This window comes from Gopherus evgoodei, chromosome 16 (genome assembly GCF_007399415.2).
Source record: "Gopherus evgoodei ecotype Sinaloan lineage chromosome 16, rGopEvg1_v1.p, whole genome shotgun sequence".
Lineage (NCBI taxonomy): Eukaryota > Metazoa > Chordata > Testudines > Testudinidae > Gopherus > Gopherus evgoodei.
In genome coordinates, this window is record NC_044337.1 from 5702295 (window position 1) to 5722675 (window position 20381).

General features: G+C 49.5%; 1 protein-coding gene across 1 annotated transcript in view; it reads left to right on the top strand.

Annotated features, from left to right (window-relative positions):
* NPDC1 (neural proliferation, differentiation and control 1) overlaps positions 1–20381 on the top strand; it is a 121273-nt gene that overhangs the window by 74515 nt on the left and 26377 nt on the right. The window contains exon 2 of the mRNA XM_030535922.1: positions 2477–2620. Within this exon, the coding sequence (XP_030391782.1) occupies positions 2477–2620 (144 nt within the window). The remainder of the gene's footprint in view (positions 1–2476; positions 2621–20381) is intronic.

The window sequence follows — 20381 nt, forward strand, 5'->3', positions numbered from 1 at the left end:
ACTTGACAATATGGCTACAGGAAAAGGCCTTGTCCTCCCAAGCCGGTGTGCTGCTGAGCAGCCCCCAAGCACTGCCTTTCCATTCACCCATGCTGCAGCAGCCTGCTCACCTGTGCACACGGGCGCTTTGTTCAGCTGCCTTGCCCACCCCTGCCAGGAGGCGTCTCTCCAGGTGTCAGTCTGCCGTGCTAGCCCCCGCAAAGCACAGCCTGGAAGAATGGCCTGTTGTCGTCCCACCCATAAATTACATGGGAAATCAGTCGGTGCCCATGGGGCAGGGAGAAGTGGCTCTTCAGGAGGTCCGAGAGGAAGTAACGCAGCAGTGTGTATTTATGTGAAATAAAAACAACGCGAGTCCACTGTCCAGGTCTGGTGCTAGATCATCAGACCCATGTGGTGGTGACTGCATAAAGAGGACAGCTGATCTGTGCGCCCAGCCCTGGCATCCAAAAGCAGGTTGGTGACAGGAGCGTCTCTGCGGCAGCACTGTGCTCCTCACTTCTTTACTGTCCCATGAGCTCTCTGTTCCAGTTCAGCACCTCCGAGCGGAGCTGGTCAGCAAATGGCATTTCCATCCCATGGGGGCTCTGACACTTCAGAATTCCCTTTTGTCACGAACTGGGATGAAAATTCAAACTTTTCATATTGACTCTGAAATGGAAATTGTGGAATATTTTGTTTCTGAAACATCCATATTGGAATGTTTTGTTTCAGTAATGTCAAGGCATTCTAACCTAGTACAATATAGTAAATCGGTATAGAATGGTAAATATATATATTAATAGAATACAATTACATTTTAAACTTTTTTTTAAAAAGTGAAATAAGTAAAATAAGATCTCAATGAACTATTCCATTTTGATGCACATTGTTCTGAAATTTGTCCAGTTTCTTTGAAATCAACATGTTCCCATGAAATGTTTCAATTTCAAAACAGCATTTTCCAGTGGGAAAAACTGTTCCATCCAAAAATGTTGACCTGCTCTACCTAGGAGAATAGGAGCTGCCAGACTGGATCAGACCCCCTGGCCATCTAACCTACTGTCCTGTCTCCGGCAGGGGACAGATGCTTCAGGGGAAGGGGCAGAAACCCTGGTATTAGGTGATTTTATAGACTAACTTGCCCATGGGTCAAGTTTCAGCCCCCCCTCAGCAATTAGTGGTGGGCTTATGGCTGAAGCATGTTGACTTAATATTGATCTTTAATGACCTCTGCAGCACACTCCGTGAGCACAGGGCCGGCTGCAGGTGCCTGTGATGTATCCAGGAGCTAACAACCCAGTAGTCTGTTCCCTGACCCTGGCCTCTACATGCGACTCACCTCACCCAGGAGAGAGACTTAGCTGAGGTGCTGGCAGTCGTGAGAGGGTAAAATCAGTGGGTGCAGTTTCCCTGAGGAGACTCCTTCAGAGGGGGCTCTCTGGCGTGGTCACAGAGATCTCAGTGAGGGGGCAAACCAGTGTGCCGTGTGTTAGTCTGACGACACATACAGTCTGAGCCGGGCTGGGAAGTCGCATTAACTCGGAGGCCCTCAGCACCGTTAAGTTAGGGAGAAAAGCCAGTTGGGCAGGAGGCTTTTGCTGTGCTCTCTGGGCTGATTCAAGTTGTGAGGTAATTTACAAGGAACAGCTGGTCTGGTGGCCTTGGTGAGTCTGTCCGCACCTGGGGTGAACCGTGCCCGACTCAGGGTGAGACGCGGGGGCGAGGTGCCCTAGGCTCATCGTCTCTTTAGCTGTTAAACTGCCCTGAGCGGATCACAAGGCTGCACAGCCTGACTAAGCTCTTCGTTACAGCAGCTAGTAAGTGGTAAGCTATAGCAGAAAGCTCTGCTAGAGATGGGTACAGAGCTCAGCAACGTTCTCTGTGAGCAATGCCAGGCTTACGGGTGAATGCAGAGCTGCAGAACAGGATGGAGTCCCTATTGGGTATGCTCTTCATAGCACTCATCAGTGTGGCCTCTGAGCTTAGCCTCGCAACCTCTGTCATTGTCCCCATATTGCCCATGGGGAAGCCTGGGTGACTTGGCCCTGACCACAGATCTTGCAGAACCCCAGATCTCCTGATCCCAGGCCTGTGTCTTACCCACAAAACTGCTAGATGTTCCATTGATCCGTGTTGGCTGAGTAAAAGCCTTAATCCCGTTCCTCTCTGGATTAGGCCAGAACATTGTTCCACTTTGGCTAGCATGGGGGGTTAGGGCTTGACAGCACCAGCCAAGCTGTTCTCCCTCCCCATCTCTGTTGGGGCTGAACTTGTGGCTAGCGATTCTCCCGCAGTGGCTCGGATGTGTTTTGCACAGGCAAATACTTGCAGTCTGGTTGTAGCTCGGATTCTGTTTCTCATTTCTAGCAATGACCGTAATATCTCCATGTTGTTGTTCCACAGGGTAAGGATGGATACAGCCATTTTACCCCATCCGTGGTGCATCTTGTGAAACTCATTCTCACTTGGTTCTCTTCTCTCTCCCTTTTTCTAGAGGAGTCCTGTCCGCGGAGCTTGGACTGCACGCTGCAGAGAAGGGAGTTCTGCCCCCCTGGTTCCCGTGCCTGCGGCCCTTGCCTCCTGCAGTTTGTGGAAGATGAACACGGAAGATGTGTCCAGAGGAAGTGGTCCTCCACTGGTATGTGTGTGCGTTCAAGCAATGGGCCTTCCTGCCGGCTCCGTGTAACCCTTAGTCTGCACTCTGCTCTCACCCCCGACTGTAAAATTCTCCAAGTTGCCTTGAAAGCAGGGATTTTTATGGGCTTAATTGTGAATTAAAGTGTATTGCAGAGAGGACGTACCGTGCAGGCATTGGCAATGAAGTAGGATCTCTCCCCTGCTGCATTAGTGCTCCAGCACATGGTACACAGCTGGCTAAATTCTGCTCTCCGTTACAAAGTGCAGATGACTTCCCTGAAATATCAGGGGCCGTGCAGCTCAGCTCTGAATCGCTACCTCTCATGCTGCATTACTTTACTTAGCACAGAAACCTAGTTCAGTGCTTCGCTGGATGCGCGAGAGAACAGGAGGTGTCCGGTAAATGGCAAGGCCCTGTTTGTCCCTGATCGGGCGCGGTAGCTGGCAATGGAAGTAGTCTGCCAATCATAACTAGACTTACCAGTAATGGGAATGTATTGCAGTGGAAATTAGCCTTCAGTATCACAGAGCCTGGTCACTCTTCCTAGAACTCTGGCCTATGTTACACAGAAGATCCCAGTGGTTGAGCCCTGAGCTCAGAGCAGAGTCTTGAGCACCATGGGTTGGCGTTGGATACCCCCTCCTCCCACCCACCCCCAGGTTTGAACGACGTCCGCAGCCAGCTGGGGGAACTCAATACCGCTGCTTTAGAACCCTGGAGGCACAATTTCCTGTAGCAGCTGGTGGGTACAACAATGGAGGTGCAAACGCCTAGTGATGATAGAATAGTGCTGGAGGGGTGTTCTGCTGCTCCCCTTTCTACGTGTCCTTCATCAGCTGTCACTTAATGTATTTTGCATGAGGTCCTCCTTAGCTCCAGTGGCAGGCGAGTGTTGAATGCACACCGAGCTGCTCTTCGTGGCGATCTCTCTGTGCTGCCAGAGCTTGAGGTTTGAGTAGGGAATATTGGGAGCGGGACATTTTCTCCTCCTCCTCCCCTGGCTGAGGCTGCTTTGCCGATCCCTGCAGCCATCAGCAAAGTTACAAGAGGTACGGTTGCTTTACTCTTGCCTAGTTGCTCAGCACAAGCTCTCAGCCTGCATGATACCTAGGTGGGGTTTCCTTTGTGGAAATGGGACCTGTCCCTTGCAGAGCTCAGTCTGGTTGTTATGGGATTAGCGTTTGAACGCTGTCTCATTCCGTTTTGTATTTGATTGGCTTTAAAAGCTGAGCTATAGCTGACAGGATCTTTTAAAAATATATTTCTGGAGGTGTCACCTGGTGCCTGTTCTTCTGCCTTCATGCTTTCCCAAGAGGCGGATTCTGGATGATTTTAGGCTGTGGCTACCTAGCCTCTGCAGACACAGCACTTCTGTGCCCTAAAGCCTTCCGATTTTCGTCTCTCGAGTTTAGACAATTGCTACAGCAACAGAAGGGGTTTCTCCGTCACTGTACTAAATCCACCTCTTGAAGAATTCTTCCACCAACCTACCCGCATCCATGGTGGAGGCTTGGCTAACCGTACTGCGTCACAAAGGCACAACATTTTTCGCAGCCCTGAGTGATGTAGGTGGGCACACCTGGGCCAGGAGTGGCAAAAGCTGCATACAAGTGGGAGGCCACCGGTGCCCAAACCGTAGTCCTGCCCCAAGGCCCCTCCACCTGAGGCTTCACTCTTGCCCTGCCCCTCCTCCCCAAGGCTCCACCCCTGTGCCGCCTTTTCCCGCCAAGACCCTGCCCTCCACTCGCTCCTCTCCGCCTCCTCCCCCTGTTGCTCGCCTTTACAGCCGATAAAAAGTGATGGGGCCATGGCCCCTCACCCACATTGTTCTAGTGCCCCCGACCATGGCATAGTCACTGGTTTGTACCATTATCCAGCTCCATTTTCTGCCTCCTTGAATGTTCTTACCCACAGGACAATGCTGTTCCCCAACTCTTGCAGTGATTGGCTCCCAAGGTTATTGGCCCTGTCTCCCTGCTTTGCTTTCTCATCCCTCTTGGATTCATTTTGCACACTGGTTGTTGACCCTTCTGGGAAGCCGAGTGATGGCATCGCATCCTGACGACACAGGACCCTGAGCTCTTCGTCTTTGCCCAGCATCCTGTCTGTGCCACTTAAAAACAGCCCGGTATATTATCCTGGCTAATTGTTATTGGGCTCTTATCAAACACCTCCAGGGCCCATTAATGCAGTGCCTCTGGGGACCTGCGTGCAGCCAGCCTGTGTTTACTGTCAGTGTCATGGGCACAGAGAGGAGCATTGACGTCAGTTCTGTAATTAGATGGTGGGACCTGGTGGGCTTGGGGCACTGCCAAGCCTGCAGAGAAGGAACTGCGGGGATGGTGAGTAATGGAGGGCAATGGCAAATGACCCTGATGGACAGCAAGCAAGGGAGGTGATGATGCATCATCAAGCCCTCAAGCAAAGATCGAGTGTGAGGGAGGTTAATGATGTTGGGAAGAAAAGCGGATGGAAGTGTGACCCGGCAATGTGCATCGATGTCTGCTGAAGAGAGGAGGGGATCTACGGCCTCCCTTACTTATAGGTTCAAGGTTTGAGCTGGGTCAAATATGGCATTGTGCTTCGTGCCCTGGACTGGTGGAATCCAGTAACAAATTCTTAATTCTCCATGTGCTGCAGAATTATCCATTGGAAAGGTGTCAGGGTGTGTTGTCCAAGGGACGCTGGCAGTTTTGGCAGCTGGTAACTGAATGGCATTGCCTACCATGATGTGGGGTAGTGACCTGCCCCCTTAATGCCTGGAATATCTGCAGGCCAGACTTGCTTATGGTGAGAGTCAACCAAGCCAGGTATAGGCAATGCTTTTGTAGCCGATGGGGCAGCACAGCTGCTGCTGGGGTCAGAACCAGGCGAGTTGGACCTTCGCTGACCAACTGTAAACCCATCTCTCCTTGCACACACTGTGTCAGGCTTTATGTTTTGATTGGAACCCCATGCCTGAAAGCTGGCTAGCAAAACCAGAAGAGCTTTTCAGGCCGAGAGATTTTTGATTTTTTTCCTCCCAGGTCAGTTTGAGTTGGAGACACTCTTAGGAGCAGTGTGTGTCTTTAGACCAGACTCACTTGAGTTTTGCAGCAGCAGGTGTATCAGGAGGTGGGGGAAGAGATAGTGCCTTGGGGCAGTGCTGGTGAGTGAGCCCTGCGGAGGCAGATGGATTAGAGAAGGCCTTGCTTTGAGCTGGCCCTAGTCAGTGTGGGAGTGTTCAGCTCTGCTCTGTAAAAGCATCTTATGGGGGTCTCCTCCAGTGCAGAAGAAAGGAACCTATGAGCTGCTGCTGCTAACAAAACTTCCCGAGGGTGCGAAAGGAGATGTGAGTTAGCAGATCGCGTGCATCCCACAGTCCTAACACGAGCCCAGCCTAGCTCCTCCCCCTGAGCTGGGCCGGCTCGGTTAGTTCTAAGTTTAAAAGCCTGGCTGTTGAGATGAGCCAGAGCGGAAAGATCCCCGTCCGACCTGTGTCTGAACAGCCCCTTTGTAGCCCACGAAAGCTTATGCTGAAATAAATTTGAAATAAATAAATAAATTTGTTAGTCTCTAAGGTGCCACAAGGACTCCTGTTCTTTTTGCGGATACAGACTAACACGGCTGCTACTCTGAAATTTGTACAGACTGTGGGTCTGTGCTGGGCCTTGTAACAACCAGAGAACACACCTAGGGCTGGGTTGCAATGGTCACGCAGGGACCCCTAGTGGCCAATTTGAGTAATACATACATTCCCAGGAAGCAGGAAAAACAATGTGGAGTCCTTGTGGTATCTTTAGAGACTAACCAATTTATTTGGGCATAAGCTTTCGTACATGAGTGAAAAATGTTCAGGTATTACAGCAGGTGTATATATTACAGCAAATGAAAAGATGGGAGTTATCTTACCAAGTGTGGGGGTCAGTGCTAACGAGGGCAATTCAAACAGGGTGGATGTGACCTATTCCCAACAGTTGGCAAGAAGGGGTGAATATCAACAGAGAGGAAATTAGTTTTTGTAGTGACCTAGCCACTCCCAGTCTTTATTCGGGCCTAATTCGATGGTGTCAAGTTTGCAAATTAATTCCAGTTCTGCAGTTTCTCGTTGGAGTCTGTTTTTTGAAGTTTTTTGTTGAAGAATTGTGACTTTTAGGTCTGTAATTAAGTGAGCAGGGAGGCTGAAGTGTTCTCCAGCTGGTTTTTGAATGTTATAATTCTTGACGTCTGATTTGTGTCCATTTATTCTTTTGCGTAGAGACTGTCCGGTTTGACCAGTGTACGTGGCAGAGGGGCATTGCTGGCACGTGATGGCATATATCCCATTGGTAGATGTGCAGGTGAACGAGCCCCTGATGGTGTGGCTGAGGTTGTTTCCCAAGCTCCTGAAAGCTCAGTCCCATCCCCGCTACCAGAGAATGAACCCTCTCGTGCCCCAAAATGGTCTTTAAAGGCCTGCACATCTTAATGCATGTTCATTCTGCCCCTCCCAGGTCGGTTGCACCCCATGCGCTGGGGAAAGGCTGGCCTGAGGAATTGCAACAACTCTAGCTGTTACCCTGTGTACGGGAGGGCGTGGGACTAGGCTGGCCTAACTACTGGTCTGTGTGGCACAGTTCTCCATTCTCATTGCTTTTAACCCAGCAAAGATGTGGCATTCTACCATGTCCGCATCTGTGCAGATGGCCGGCTGCCAGGAGAAGAACGGCGATCAATGGATGCAGGTAGGATATTTAAGAGCAGGTATGCCAATGAAAGCTGCCCATTTACAGAAGACTAATGATATGTATAAGCTACTGTAGTACCTGTGTGCAGGTGCATGAGCAGCATTTGTATGTTTCCAGGATACACTTACTGCTCCTGACACTGATACTCTTGCTATCCAGGAACTGACCCTAGAGGTTTATAGCACCACTCTGCTCAGCAGTATGGAGTTTGGTGGAGTTTGGTGCTGAGTTGCTAGCACTTCTGGGTATGTCCAAGCCTGGGTCACTGCTCTTTGCTAATCTGCATGCCCTCTACCACCCACGAAATAATGGCAGCATCTTCCTCTCTTAGGAATGATCAGCCTCGGGGCAGGCAGGCAGGGTCGTGTAGGAGGAACAGGAACTCGAGAAAGAGACCTCATCCTTGCACCAGCCCTGGCTCTGGACAGTCTAACCAGAAGCAGGCCGTCTGAAGGCACGTTCGGGGGTGATGCACCAGATCAGAGACTGGATCCTTCCCACTCCAAAGGGCTTTTGGCTCATCTCTCTAGCCCCTCATCTATGCAGCGCCAGGGGCTGGATGCTACTGGGCTCTGCTCAGCCTAAGAACACACCACCCGACTGCACCCGGTGAAAGTCCTGTGAGAGAGGGCCAGTGCAACAGGGCCACCTCCAAGCCCTTGCAAAAATATTTCAGAGCCTTTCCATGGCAAGCCAATAGCTGCCGTGATCTGTGACGGGCATGAAGGAGTTAAGTGGCTGTTGTTGTCTGGAATCCTCCTAGTTGCTGTGGGTTTAATTGATTGCAAAAGGCTTTTACTGTGTGGTCTGTGCTGCTGGCATTTGGTCTCAGGTCTGGATTGCCGTGTGCAGGGGCGAGGCCATCTCAGCTGTGGAAACTGCTTGTGGTATTAGGCAGCTGAGCTGTCTGTTCTCGCTTGTTAGAAGAGCAATAGGCAATGCTCAATGGAATTAAACAGCAACAAAATACAAACCTAAGGTTTTTCTTCTGCTCCATATAATTAACGTGTGCTGCTCCCTGCTGTGCAGTGCTGCAGGGTGGAGCAGGGAGGGGGCAAGGTTAGGGAGGCACTGAGACGCTTGCATGAAGAATGATCGTCACAGACCAGCCGAAAGAGCAATGCAGAGTCTGTAACGTTCATGGTTCAGGCCAGAGGTTATTCCTTTGCTTGGGTCAGGAGGAACTTTTCCAGCCTTTTAGTCCTCGCCTATCCCATGGGAAATATTCCGGAGTGAAGAGTTTTCCCCTTTGGGGTTAGTGTTTCTGACTTTTGGGGAAATGTATCAAGTGAGAATTCTGTTCTTTGTACCACCCTGTAGATTGTTTCGTAGACACTTGGGTTTAATGGCGTCATGCGCTGAGATGGCTCAGGTTTTGCTGGGTAACCGCCAACCCCAAAGCATGTGGGTCGTGTGAGCCATCCCCTTTTCCCCAGCCCTGCTTCTTGGTGCACAGAAGGCTTTGTGGGCCTTGGGAAAGGGCTGAGTTCTCCCCAGACACTTTGTCGTTTGCGGCAGAGCTGCCCCAGGGGTGGTTGTAGGAAGAAACGAGACCTGGGGCGCGGCGTGCAGGAGGTGGGGGGAGAGTTCGCTGTGCCACATGCTGGTTCTAGCAGTTCTCCAGTCAGACAGGGAGACGGATCTGTGTGGCAAGTCCCTTTCCGCTCGGTCTGTCTCCACAGCTGAGACTGCTGTATGTAAAGCGAGGTCTGGGGTTGTAGTCCCCACTGCACTCTATGGGTGGGAGGAGCAAGATGCCCAGTGACCCTGATTTGGAAAAGTTCCACGGGTCCTTTAACTCCCACCAGCCAAGGGTAAAACAAGCATCTGTTAATTGTTTCCCCCGATGCGCAGTGCAGCAGTCTTCCCCTCTGCCCCCGCCTTGTCTGTTCTGACTCATCCACGAGATGCCACGACCTGGCATAGGACAAGAGTTCGTCATGGCCATACAGGGAAGGGCAGTAACCATAAAGTACATCTTTATACGCAGCACGTTGCCCTGTGTCATTCAGGATGTCAACACTTGGCTAGAGAGAACTTGTATTTATTGGCAGCCGCTAGGCAGCAGGTAGTACCACCTCATCTTTCTCACAACCCTCCCTTCCCACGGAAGGACGGGCCAGTGGTTAAGATAGTAGCCTATGACTTGGGAGACCTGGGTTCAAGTCCCTTCTCTGCTGCAGATTTCCTGTGACCCTGAGCAAATCATTTAGCTTGCTGTGCCTCAGTTTCCCATCGGCAGATGGGGATAGTAGCACTGTCCTACCTCATAGGGGCATGGGCAGGAGAAGTACATTCGATTGTGAGGTATCCAGATTCTGGTAATGGGGGTCATGTTGGTACCTTAGAGGGTTCCCCATAGTAGCTTTTCTTTGAAACAGACATGTCAGCTTTGTGGCTATCCACCAATCCTGACGTGGTGCTGCGTGGCAACATTTGTGTCTCTGCGCTGAGACGTGCCAAGTTTTCATGCGCTCGGGATGGTGCATGGCCGCCTTCCACCAGCCCCGAGCGGTCATCACCTGCCATGGCAGAGGATTCTCGGTGGAGGTCGAACACGCATGTCCTAGAGGTTTGCTTTTTGGAGTTACAACAACCCAAGCACCTGAGACAGGCACCGGAATTGCAGTTCTGGGCACAGTGCAGTGGAAACTTTCTCTAGTTGTAACAACGAGGAGTCCTTGTAGCACCTTAGAGACTAACAAGTTTATTAGGGCATAAGCTTTCGTGGGCTACAGCCCACTTCATCAGATGCATGGAGTGAACAATCCATTAGGCAGTATATATATTACAGCACATGAAAAGATGGGAGTTGTCTTACCAAGTGCGGGGTCAGTGCTGAGGAGACTAATTCAAACAAGGTGGAAGTGGCCTATTCCCAGCAGTTGACAAGAAAGGGTAAATGTCAACAGAGGGAAAACTAACAAATCAGCACTACAAAAAGTAGTCTCTAAGCTGCCACAAGGATTCCTCAGTGTTTGCTGCTACAGACTAACCCGGATACCACTCTGAAACCTTTCTCCAGTTGGTTTACAATGGAACATGGAGAAGGTCTCCATGGCAATTATCTCCTGAGGCATCTCTCTTCTCAGTCTTCCGGGTGTTTTTTGTTTTTGACTTTGGCTTCAGCAGGATAATTCTCCAGCCCTCAACTGAAGGATGGAGTCGTGCCTTGAGCTTTGGATTTTATGAGCATCTTCTAGCCAAGCATCTTAGTGCACTTCAGCAAATGTTTGGTTGTATCCGTGTCTCTCTCACATCTGTAGAAACCGAGGCATAGGAAGGTTTGAGCGGCTTGCCTGTGGTGACAATGTTGAAAACAGAGCCCGAGACTTCTGGGTCCCTTTAACCATAGGATCATCTCATGCATTTCCAGAGAGGCCTCATGTGGGATTTGAACTTGGAATTTTTTACACCTGAAGTGGGATTTGCCACTAGGCAAACTGCCTGTGCCCTAACCTTAGTGTTCTCCAGATGTATTTCCACACACTTCAGCTTCACTCGCTGTCGACCTAGGAATAGTCGTACCCTGGACCACTTAATGCTTGGGGCTCGTCTTATTTAACCCGGCATGTGATGATTCCCTTGTGAATGGGGAGTGTCATCACCTAAATAAAACATGTGCTCAGCTGCAATTGCGAGAGTCTCTGTCCCCTGGTGCGGAGCCTGGAGGAGCTTCCCTTTGAGAGGGGAAAAGGCACTGATTGGTAGACAGGCCTGAGCGTGAGTGGGCACTGAGGGCATGTTTTGCTGCAATAAAAACCCCACAGGAGTGGGTCTCAGAGCCCCGGTCACTGGGGCTCAGGTTCCAGGCCAACAATTGCAGCGTTGGCAGTTGGCCCTGGCTGGAGTGTGGGCTATGAGAACCTGGGAGGGAGAAGGGTCTCAGAGCCCAGGCTCCAGCCTGAGCCAGAATGCCTACACTGCTGTTTTTAGCCCCACAACCCTGCACCCCATGAACCGGAGTCAGCTGACCTGGGCCATGCCATGAGGGTTTGTGTACCTTAATAATCACCCCACTCTCTGCACTGGGGCTCCAGATCATGGGCTACGGTGGCTCTGGGAAGGCAGCAGGGTAACTCGTGCCCTGGGCTCTAGTTTCAACGTTGGGGTTTTTGCACGTTGTCCATAGTATTTCCCTGGCTTGTTTCACCAGGGTCTTCGGCGTAAATTTTCAGTAGAGATGCAGCCTGTTCATCTCCGTCACCATAGCAACCCTGCTTTGTGTCTGCGACTTAGCAAACAGCAGTGAGTGGGTCTGGGGTGGGCTGTGCTGCCCATGGGTTGGGAGCTCCCGGCAACTGTTTAAATAACAAGTGAATCCCGACTTTCAGTCTCCGCGTTAGTGATGTCAGCAGCATTAGAGGACGCAGAGCTGTGTCAGCGTGTATGTTCCTGGTGCTGCGTGGCGGGATGCAGTGCCAGCATGGGGGGGTGGGGTGGATGCAGTGCCATGGCAGGGGGGAATGCAGGTCTGGATCAGCAGGGGTGGGTGGGTAAGATGCAGCACAATGTTGGCATATGCTCTCTGGGGCTGCATGGGGGTCTGTGGATACAGCAGCGTGGGGACGGATGCAGTGCCGTGTGGCGTAGGTGCAGCACAATGTCTGGGGTGTGTGTGTGGATGCAGTGCCGTGTCGGTACGGGGAAGAGGAGGTGGATGCCATGCCCTGTTGCCATACTCTCCCTGGGACTGCATGGGGACTGGCTGTGTCTGCGCTGTATCTTTATGATACAACCTGCCAGGAGAATGCACCTGTGCTGAACTGTGACAGCCTGCATTGCCGACCATTCTTCACTGGGTCAGTCAGCCATCTCCAGCGGTCTCTTTGCATCCCCCAGCTCCTAGCCTCACACATGGGATAGAAGAGAAGAGAAATGGTCCCCCTTCCTCTCCCGCTCACCCTCCACAATCACCACCCCTGTAGCTCTGCACTATCCACTCAGACAAGTGAGTGCTTTACAGGGGCGCAAGGGGGTTAGGCCTCTAAATCCCACAGCAAGTTTATGGGATTTAGGGCCCTTTTGAGAATCCCAGCCTTTCCCTGTCTCTAGCTGCTCTCCCTAGCCCTGCGCTGGGGACAGTGACCCTGGTAGTTTTAGTCCAGCTGTAAGGCCGACTGGATCCTTTAGAAAGTGTGGAGATCCTGCTTTCCCTGAGGGAACCGTGAGAGCCCTGTCCTCTGGATGTAACACAGCATTATCCCTTCACTAGCTCCTTCCATCAGGAAATGAGACAAGGCTCCATAACCTGAGCAGAGCGCCTGGCCAAATCAATTCCTGAGAGCAAGAATCTGCTGATAGCCAATATCCCTCGTTAGCCCCAGTCTTCAGCCTCCGGGGTGAGGGTTACGAAGGGTTAAACTTCGCCGAGGTGCTGCTCATGTGACACCGATCCTAGAATCCCAGCTGTCACTTCTCGGTCTCCCTCGCTCCCTGCGATTGGCTGCTGCTCCTGGTAGCAGAGTGTGCGAATGAGCAAGTGTCCCCCCTGCCAGCCCACGCACCTGCACAGAGCCAGGAGCTCAGAGAATAACCCAACTGCCTGTGCTGCAGAAGTGCTGCTGGTGCCTTTGGTCTGCTGCCTTAGAGCCCTGCTGCTCCCAGGGCTGCTGATTTAAAAAAAAAAAAAAATTAAAAGAAAAGTAAAATAAAGTTTCTGCTCAAGATGAAACTAAGTCTAGTTTTCCTCGCCGAGTGCTTGTGTGTGCTGGTGACGGTGAGCATCAGTGCTCCGGTGCGGCACGTGCAGCCTGGATTCTACCACCGCAGAGGTAAGAGGGCTCCTCTTTAGGGGTACTGGACAGACATGTGTGTGTATGTGCGCAACCGTCAGCTTGGATTAAAATAATTTGCCAAGCGAGGTACCAGCCACCAGTTCCAGGCAACTGTCAGCTCTTTAGGGCAGGGGACTGTCTTTTTGTTGTGTGTCTATACAGCAACTAGTACAACGGGGGCCGGGTCTGTGACTGGGACGCCGAGGTGTTACTGCAACATTTGAGCAATAACAAAAGATTTCCTTGCTCACGGAGTTAGCTTTGTGAAGTTCACCCTTGGTACTTCCATAAATCCAGGCTAGTCAATGGAAAAGAAAAAGAACAGTGACTCGGTGGGGGCTTCTGATGGGTGATCGAAAGTCTGAATCACCTGCAGGAACTCGCAGCGGTGTGCCAGCAGTGCTTGCTGCCCTAAAGAAAACATGAGATTTAGCAGAGCCCCTCTGGCAATAGCATTGTCCATCTGTCTCAGGTGTCTCCATGAAAAGAATGAGATGTCTGCAGATTAACCCTTGCAATACCCCAAGCTGGATCCGAACTGCATGTGTGGATCCGAACTGTCCTGATGTTTGTGCGGCTGTTAACTGAAAGCAACCATTGTCCCTCACTGCACGGCTGTTTTATTAAGAGCTTGGAAAACTCCAGTCACTAATGACCACCACCAGTGGGGGTAGACTTGATCCTGCCTTCTTGCAGGGGGCTGGGCCAAATAAGGACAGCCAAAGGTCCATCTAGCCCCGTATCCTGTCTTCCGACACTGGCCAATACATGGGAATGAACACAGATGCATCCGCTGTCATCCACTCCCAGCTTTTAACAGAGGCTAGGGGCGCATCAGAGCATAGTCTTGCATCCCTGCCCATCCTAGCTAAAAGCCTTCGGTGGACCTAACCTCCATAAACTTATCTAGTTCTTCTTTGTAGTTTTGGACTTCACAGCATCCCCGGCAAAGAATTCTATAGGTTGACTGTGTGTTGCATGAAGACTAATACGTCCTTTTGTTTTAAACCTGCTGCTTGTTAATTTCATTGGGGGAACCATAGTTCTTGCATTATGTGCAGGAGTAAATAACACTTCCTTATTCACTTTCCCACACCAGTCAAGATTTTATAGACCTCGATCATATCCCCCTCTGGTTGTCTCTTTTCCAGGCTGAGAAGTCCCACTCTTTTTAATCACTCTTCGTACGGAAGCTGTTCCATATCCTCAGTCATTTTTGTTGCCCTTCTTTGTATCTTCTCCAGTTCCAATATATCTTTTTGAGATGGGGTGACCAGATCTGCACACAGTATTCAAGATGTGGGCATGCCATGGATTTATATAGAGGCATTATGATATTTTCTGTCGTATTATCTATCCCTTTTCCTAATCATTTCTAACATTCTGTTTGCTTTTTTGGCTGCCGCTGTACATTGACTGAATGTTTTCAGAGAACTATTCACAATGATTCAAAGATCTATTTCTTGAGTGGTAACAGCCAATTTAGACCCCTTCATTTTGTATATATAGGTGGGATTATGTTTTCCAGTTTGCATTTCTTTGCATTTATCAACGTTGACTTTCATCTGCTATTTTGTTGCCTAGTCACCCAGTTTTGTGAAATCCTTCTGTAACTCTTCGCAATCTGCTTTGGACTTAACTATCTGGAATAATTCTGTATCGTCTGCAAACTTTGCCACCTCACTGTTTACCCCTTTTATTGGTTCATTTATGATTTAGTTGGGAATTGGTCCTGCTTTGAGCAGGGAGTTGGACTAGATACCTCCTGAGGTCCCTTCCAACTCTGACATTCTATGATTTTATGTTGAACATCGTTGATCCCTGTACAGATCCCTGGGGGACACCACTATTTACCTCTTTCCATTCTGAAAACTGACCATTTATTCCTATCTTTTGTTTCCTATCTTTTAATCAGTTACTGATTTATGAGAGGACCTTCCCTCTTATCCCATGGCAGCTTACTTTGCTTAAGAGTCTTTGGTGTGGGACTTTGTCAAAGGCTATCTGAAAGTTTAAGTACACTATATCCACTGGACCTCCCTTGTCCACCTGTTTTTTGATGCCCCCCCCTCCCCCGCAAAGATCTCTAGTAGATTGGTGAGGCATGATTTCCCTTTACAAAGGCCATGTTGACTCTTCACCAACAAATCAGGTTAATGTCTGTGTCTGATAATTCTGTTCTTTACTGTAGTTTCAACCAGTTTACCCGGTACTGAAGTCAGGCTTACTGGCCTGTAATTGCTGGGATTGCCTCTGTAGCCTTTTAAAAAAAATTGGCATCACATTAGCTGTCCTCCGGTCATCTGGTGCAGAAGCTGATTTCAATGATTGGTTACAGATCCCATCTAGTTGTTCTGCAGTTTCATATGGCAGTTCCTTCAGAACTCTTAAGTGAATCCCATCTGATCCTGGGGACTTATTGTTTAATTTGTCAGTTTGTTCCAAACCCACCTCTAATAACACTTCAATCTGGCACAGTTCCTCAAATTTGTCACCTAAAAAGAATGGCTCAGGTGTGTGGAATTTCCCTCACCACCTCTGCATTGAAGACTGATGCAAAGAATTCATTTAGTTTTTCTGCGGTGACCTTATCATCCTTGAGTGCTCCTTGAGCATCTTGATGGTCCAGTGGCCCTACTGGTTGTTAGCAGCTTCCTGCTTCTGATGTACTTTAAAAAAAAAAAATTGTTGCTGTTACTTTTTGAGTCTTTGGCTACTTGCTCTTCAAATTTGTTTTTGGCCTGCCTACTTATGCTTTTACACTTGACTTGCCAGAGTTTATGCTCCTTTCTGTATTCCTCAATATGATTTTATTTCCAATGTTTACAGCATGTCTTTTTGCCTCAAACCACTTCTCTTACTCTGTTTAGCCACAGTGGCACTCTTTTGGTCCTCTCTCTATATTTTTAGTTTGAGGGTATACATTTAATTTGTGCCTCTTATGGTGTTTTTTAAGTTTCCCTGCAGCTTGCAGGCATTTTACTTTGGGGACAGTACCTTTTAATTTCTGTTTTAACTAGCTTCCTCCTTGAGATGACCTCTCAAGGTCTCTTCCAGCACTGCGATTAGAGGCTGCTCTCTGGGCATGCAGTAGCTACCAAGTGGGGTCAGGAAGGTTTTCCCAACAGAGGCTGCACTGCACAATTCAGCATGTTAAAAGTGGCAGTTTGAAAATGTCAAGCACCAGCCAGTGTTAGAGACATGATACCAGCCAATTGTCTGGATAGAAGTCTGGCCCTTTATTCTGTTCTGTTCTTGGATACTTTTGCTGTTGCCTCCCCCCCACCCCACTCCCCAAAGAAGGCATATTAATCAGGTGAGAATCCTCTGTGTCCTGTGGATAGACTAGATTTAGGTGTCCAAATCCCATTTCATTGAGAGAGGAGTGCCTAACCCCCTTTGGCTCCTTTGGAAATCCCACCCACGCAGAATGAGCCAGAGAGGAGGCAGTCCTGACAGGGTGACTCAGAAGGGGCTCCTCAAATTGAACATCTCTCTGGTGTCTAAAATCTGCTGACCTGCTGATGCTCCAAGCAGTACCCCAGCTGGTTGGCAATGAAGCGATTTCCCATTCAGTGCATGGTGCCCTCGGCAGTACTCTCTGTATAGCCCCTCGCTGTTTCTCCTCAATGCTGGTTGCTCTGGTTTTGTGTGGGTCTGTTGTGCACGAACACAGAGGGAGAGCAACACTGTCAGTAAAACCACAAAAGAACAGCAGAGGGGAGGCTTGAGAGTCAGCTTAGCAGCTGGAACTCCCTTCAGCTCATGTGTCTGAAGTCCACACTGTTCCTTTAAAGAGCACGTGCAACCATCCACCTCCTCTTCTGCTCAGCCCTGGTCAGAATGTCCTAGATTCATGATGGCCATCTTCTTCCACTCATGGACAGAGAAGTCTCTTGGAAGAACTCATGCAAGAGCACATGGCCACATCAGACTTTTGTCTGGGTGGATGAATACACCCAGTAGAAGCTGCATAGCGAAGAGCAAACCTACAACATACCTATTTAAAAAGGCATAACTTCAGTCCAGCTGAGTCCTCTTACAGGGTCTGTTCCCTGAACAGGTGGAAAGGGGTGATTTGAGTTCCAGTTAGTCAAATATTTGTCACTAAGTTCTAAATGCAGGCATTTGTATAATGTTTCAGAGGTACTGTAATATCACATGAAACTAACCCAGTGGCATCAGAAATGCTGCATGCGTGTGTGTGTGTATGTATGTATGTATTAGAGAGAGAGTGAGAGAAAATAGCAACAGAAATGTCAAAGATCACTGTTGGGTCACATTTGTAGATGTAGGCTCATAGCAATGTTTCCACAAAAGCTGTTTTTTAATTCATTTGTTAAAGCAACTTCCCTTTGGAGTGTTCCCCGGCACTGTTTTCAGTCTTGCTTGTTTATAATCTCATCTGTAGTATTCAAGTGCCCTGCAAACAATTAGTTTACCCCCAACACCCCTTCTCCCCCATGCAGAAGAGTTAGCCCCATTCTGAAGGTGAGGGAATTTAGGTACAGAAAGGTGGTGGCTTAGTCAGAAATAACCCCCCTGTTTCGTGGGTCCCAGTTCTGTGCCATAGCTACAAGACAAATCTTCCTCCTGCAGTGGCGACATCACAGCCCTGTGCTGATACACGAGACTCTGAAAGTGAAATGGGCAGGTCTCACATCCTGTTCTTCTCAGCTTGGACAGCGAAAATTAGTACACCGAACAAAAATTAGATACCTTTAAAGCTGTCAGTTTTTAAAAGAGGCATTTGTAATGTAGGAAAGGACACTTTGGATTTATCTGCCCGCGTTCTTTTCATTCTTTCCATCAGTAGGAGTGCAGGACAGCTCGTCACTGGGGATCTCCCTCCGCATAAATATGTTTCACTGTTGCAGCTATGTGGTGCCCTTAGTATAGTCATTCTAAGGGTATGGCTGCACTCTAGGCCTGGTCTACACTACGCGTTTAAACCGATTTTAGCAGCGTTAAACCGATTTAATGCTGTACCCATCCACACTGCGAGGCCCTTTATATCAATATAAAGGGCTCTTTAAATCGGTTTCTGTACTCCTCCCCGACGAGAGGAGTAGCGCTAAAATCGGTATTACCATATTGGATTAGGGTTAGTGTGACCGCAAATCGATGGTATTGGCCTCCAGGCAGTATCCCACAGTGCACCACTGTGACCGCTCTGGACAGTAATCTCAACTCGGATGCAGTGGCCAGGTAAACAGGAAAAGCCCCGCGAAATTTTGATTTTCCTTTCCTGTTTGCCCAGCGTGAAGCTCTGATCAGCACGGGTGGCAATGCAGTCCCAAATCCAAAAAGAGCTATATAGGGAAACAAATCTGTTCTATCAGAGCTCCGTTACAGAAGATGAAATGCCAAAGCGTTTGAAAAAAAAATCTACAGGCTACACAGTGCTGCGTGACAAGCGTAACGGGAAGCCAGAGACTCAAATGGACGCTCATGAAGGGAGGGAGGGGGTACTGAGGACTCCAGCTATCCCACAGTCCCCAGCAGTATCCGAAAAGTATTTGCATTCTTGGCTGAGCTCCCAATGCCTGTAGGTTCAAACACATTGTCCGGCGTGGTTCAGGGTATAGCTCGTCAATTTACTCCCTCCCCCCCCCATGTGAAAGAAAAGGGAAAGAAATTGTTTCTTGACTTTTTTCAATGTCACCCTATGTCTACTGAATGCTGCTGGTAGAAGCGGTGCTGCAGCAGTGAAGAGCAGTATCTGCTCTTCTCCCCTCCCCGATGGCAGATGGTACAATATGACTGCTATCCGTCGTCACCATCAGCCCGTGCTTGATAACTGCTGAATACCCCTGGCTGGCCTCAGGGGTGCCTGGATAAAAATAGGAATGATTCCTGGTCATTCCCTGGTCATTCCCAGTAGATGGGACAGAACGGCTGGTAACTGTCCTCATCATAGCAACTGGGGGCTGAGCTCCATCAGCCCCCTCCCTTTCCTGTGTAAAGAAAAGATTCTGTACTGCCTGGACTATCATAGCAGCGGCATGCTGGGCTCCGCTCCCCTGCACCGCTTAATGTCCTGCCTGGACTGTCATAGCACCAGGAGGCTGCCTCCTCTTCATTTTATCTCACTAACAAGTCACTGTTTGTTATTCCTGCATTCTTTATAACTTCATGACACAAATGGAGGGGACACTGCCATGGTAGCCCAGGAAGGTTGGGGGAGGAGGGAAGCAACAGGTGGGGTTGTTGCAGGGGCACCCCCCGTGAATGGCATGTAGCTCATCATTTCTGCGGGATCTGACATGGAGCGGCTGTGTTCTCTGATACACTGGTTCTCTAGTACACTTGCCCCATATTCTAGGCAGGATTGACTCTATTTTTAGAAACCATAAAGGAGGGATTGACTCGGGGAGGCATTCCCAGTTTTGCTTTTTCACCCCCGGCCTATCTCAGCCAGGGGCACCCATGATAGCAGCAGACAGCACAGAAGGACAGATAACCGTCATCTCATTGCCAAATTACACTGGCAGCAGACGGTACAGAACGACTGGTAACCATCTCTGCTATCATGCAAAAGCAAATGAATGCTGCTGTGTAGCGCTGGAGTATCGCCTTTGTCCGCGGCATCCAGTACACATACGGTGACTGTAAAAAAAAAAAAATTAAAAATTAAAAAACAAAAAAAGCTGAACAGGCTCCATGGTTGCCATGCTATGGCGTCTGCCAGGGCAATCCAGGGAAAAAGGGCGTGAAATGATTGTCTGCCGTTGCTTTCCTGGAGGAAGGAAGGAATGACGACATTTACCCAGAACCACCCGCAACAATGATTTTTGCCCCATCAGCCACTGGGCTCTCAACCCAGAATTCTAAGGGGCAGGGGAGACTGCGGGAACTATGGGATAGCTATGGAATAGCTACCCACAGTGCAACACTCCTGAAATCGACGCTAGCCTCGGACCATGGACGCACACCGCCGAATTAATGTGCTTAGTATGGCTGCGTGCACTCGACTTTACACAATCTGTTTTATAAAACCAGTTTATGTAAAATAGGAATAATCCCGTAGTGTAGACGTACCCTTACAGCTGTACAGCGCTGGGAGTTACAGCTGTCTTCGTACGGCTGTGTAGGGAAAGCGCTGCAGTGTGACCACACTGACAGCTACCAGCGCTGCAGTGTGGCCACATTTGCAGCATTTGCAGCGCTGTTGGGAGTGGTGCATTGTGGGCAGCTATCCCAGCATTCAAGTGGCTGCAACATGCTTTTCAAAAGGGGGATGTGAGGGGGAGCATGGGGGAGAGAGAGAGTGGATTT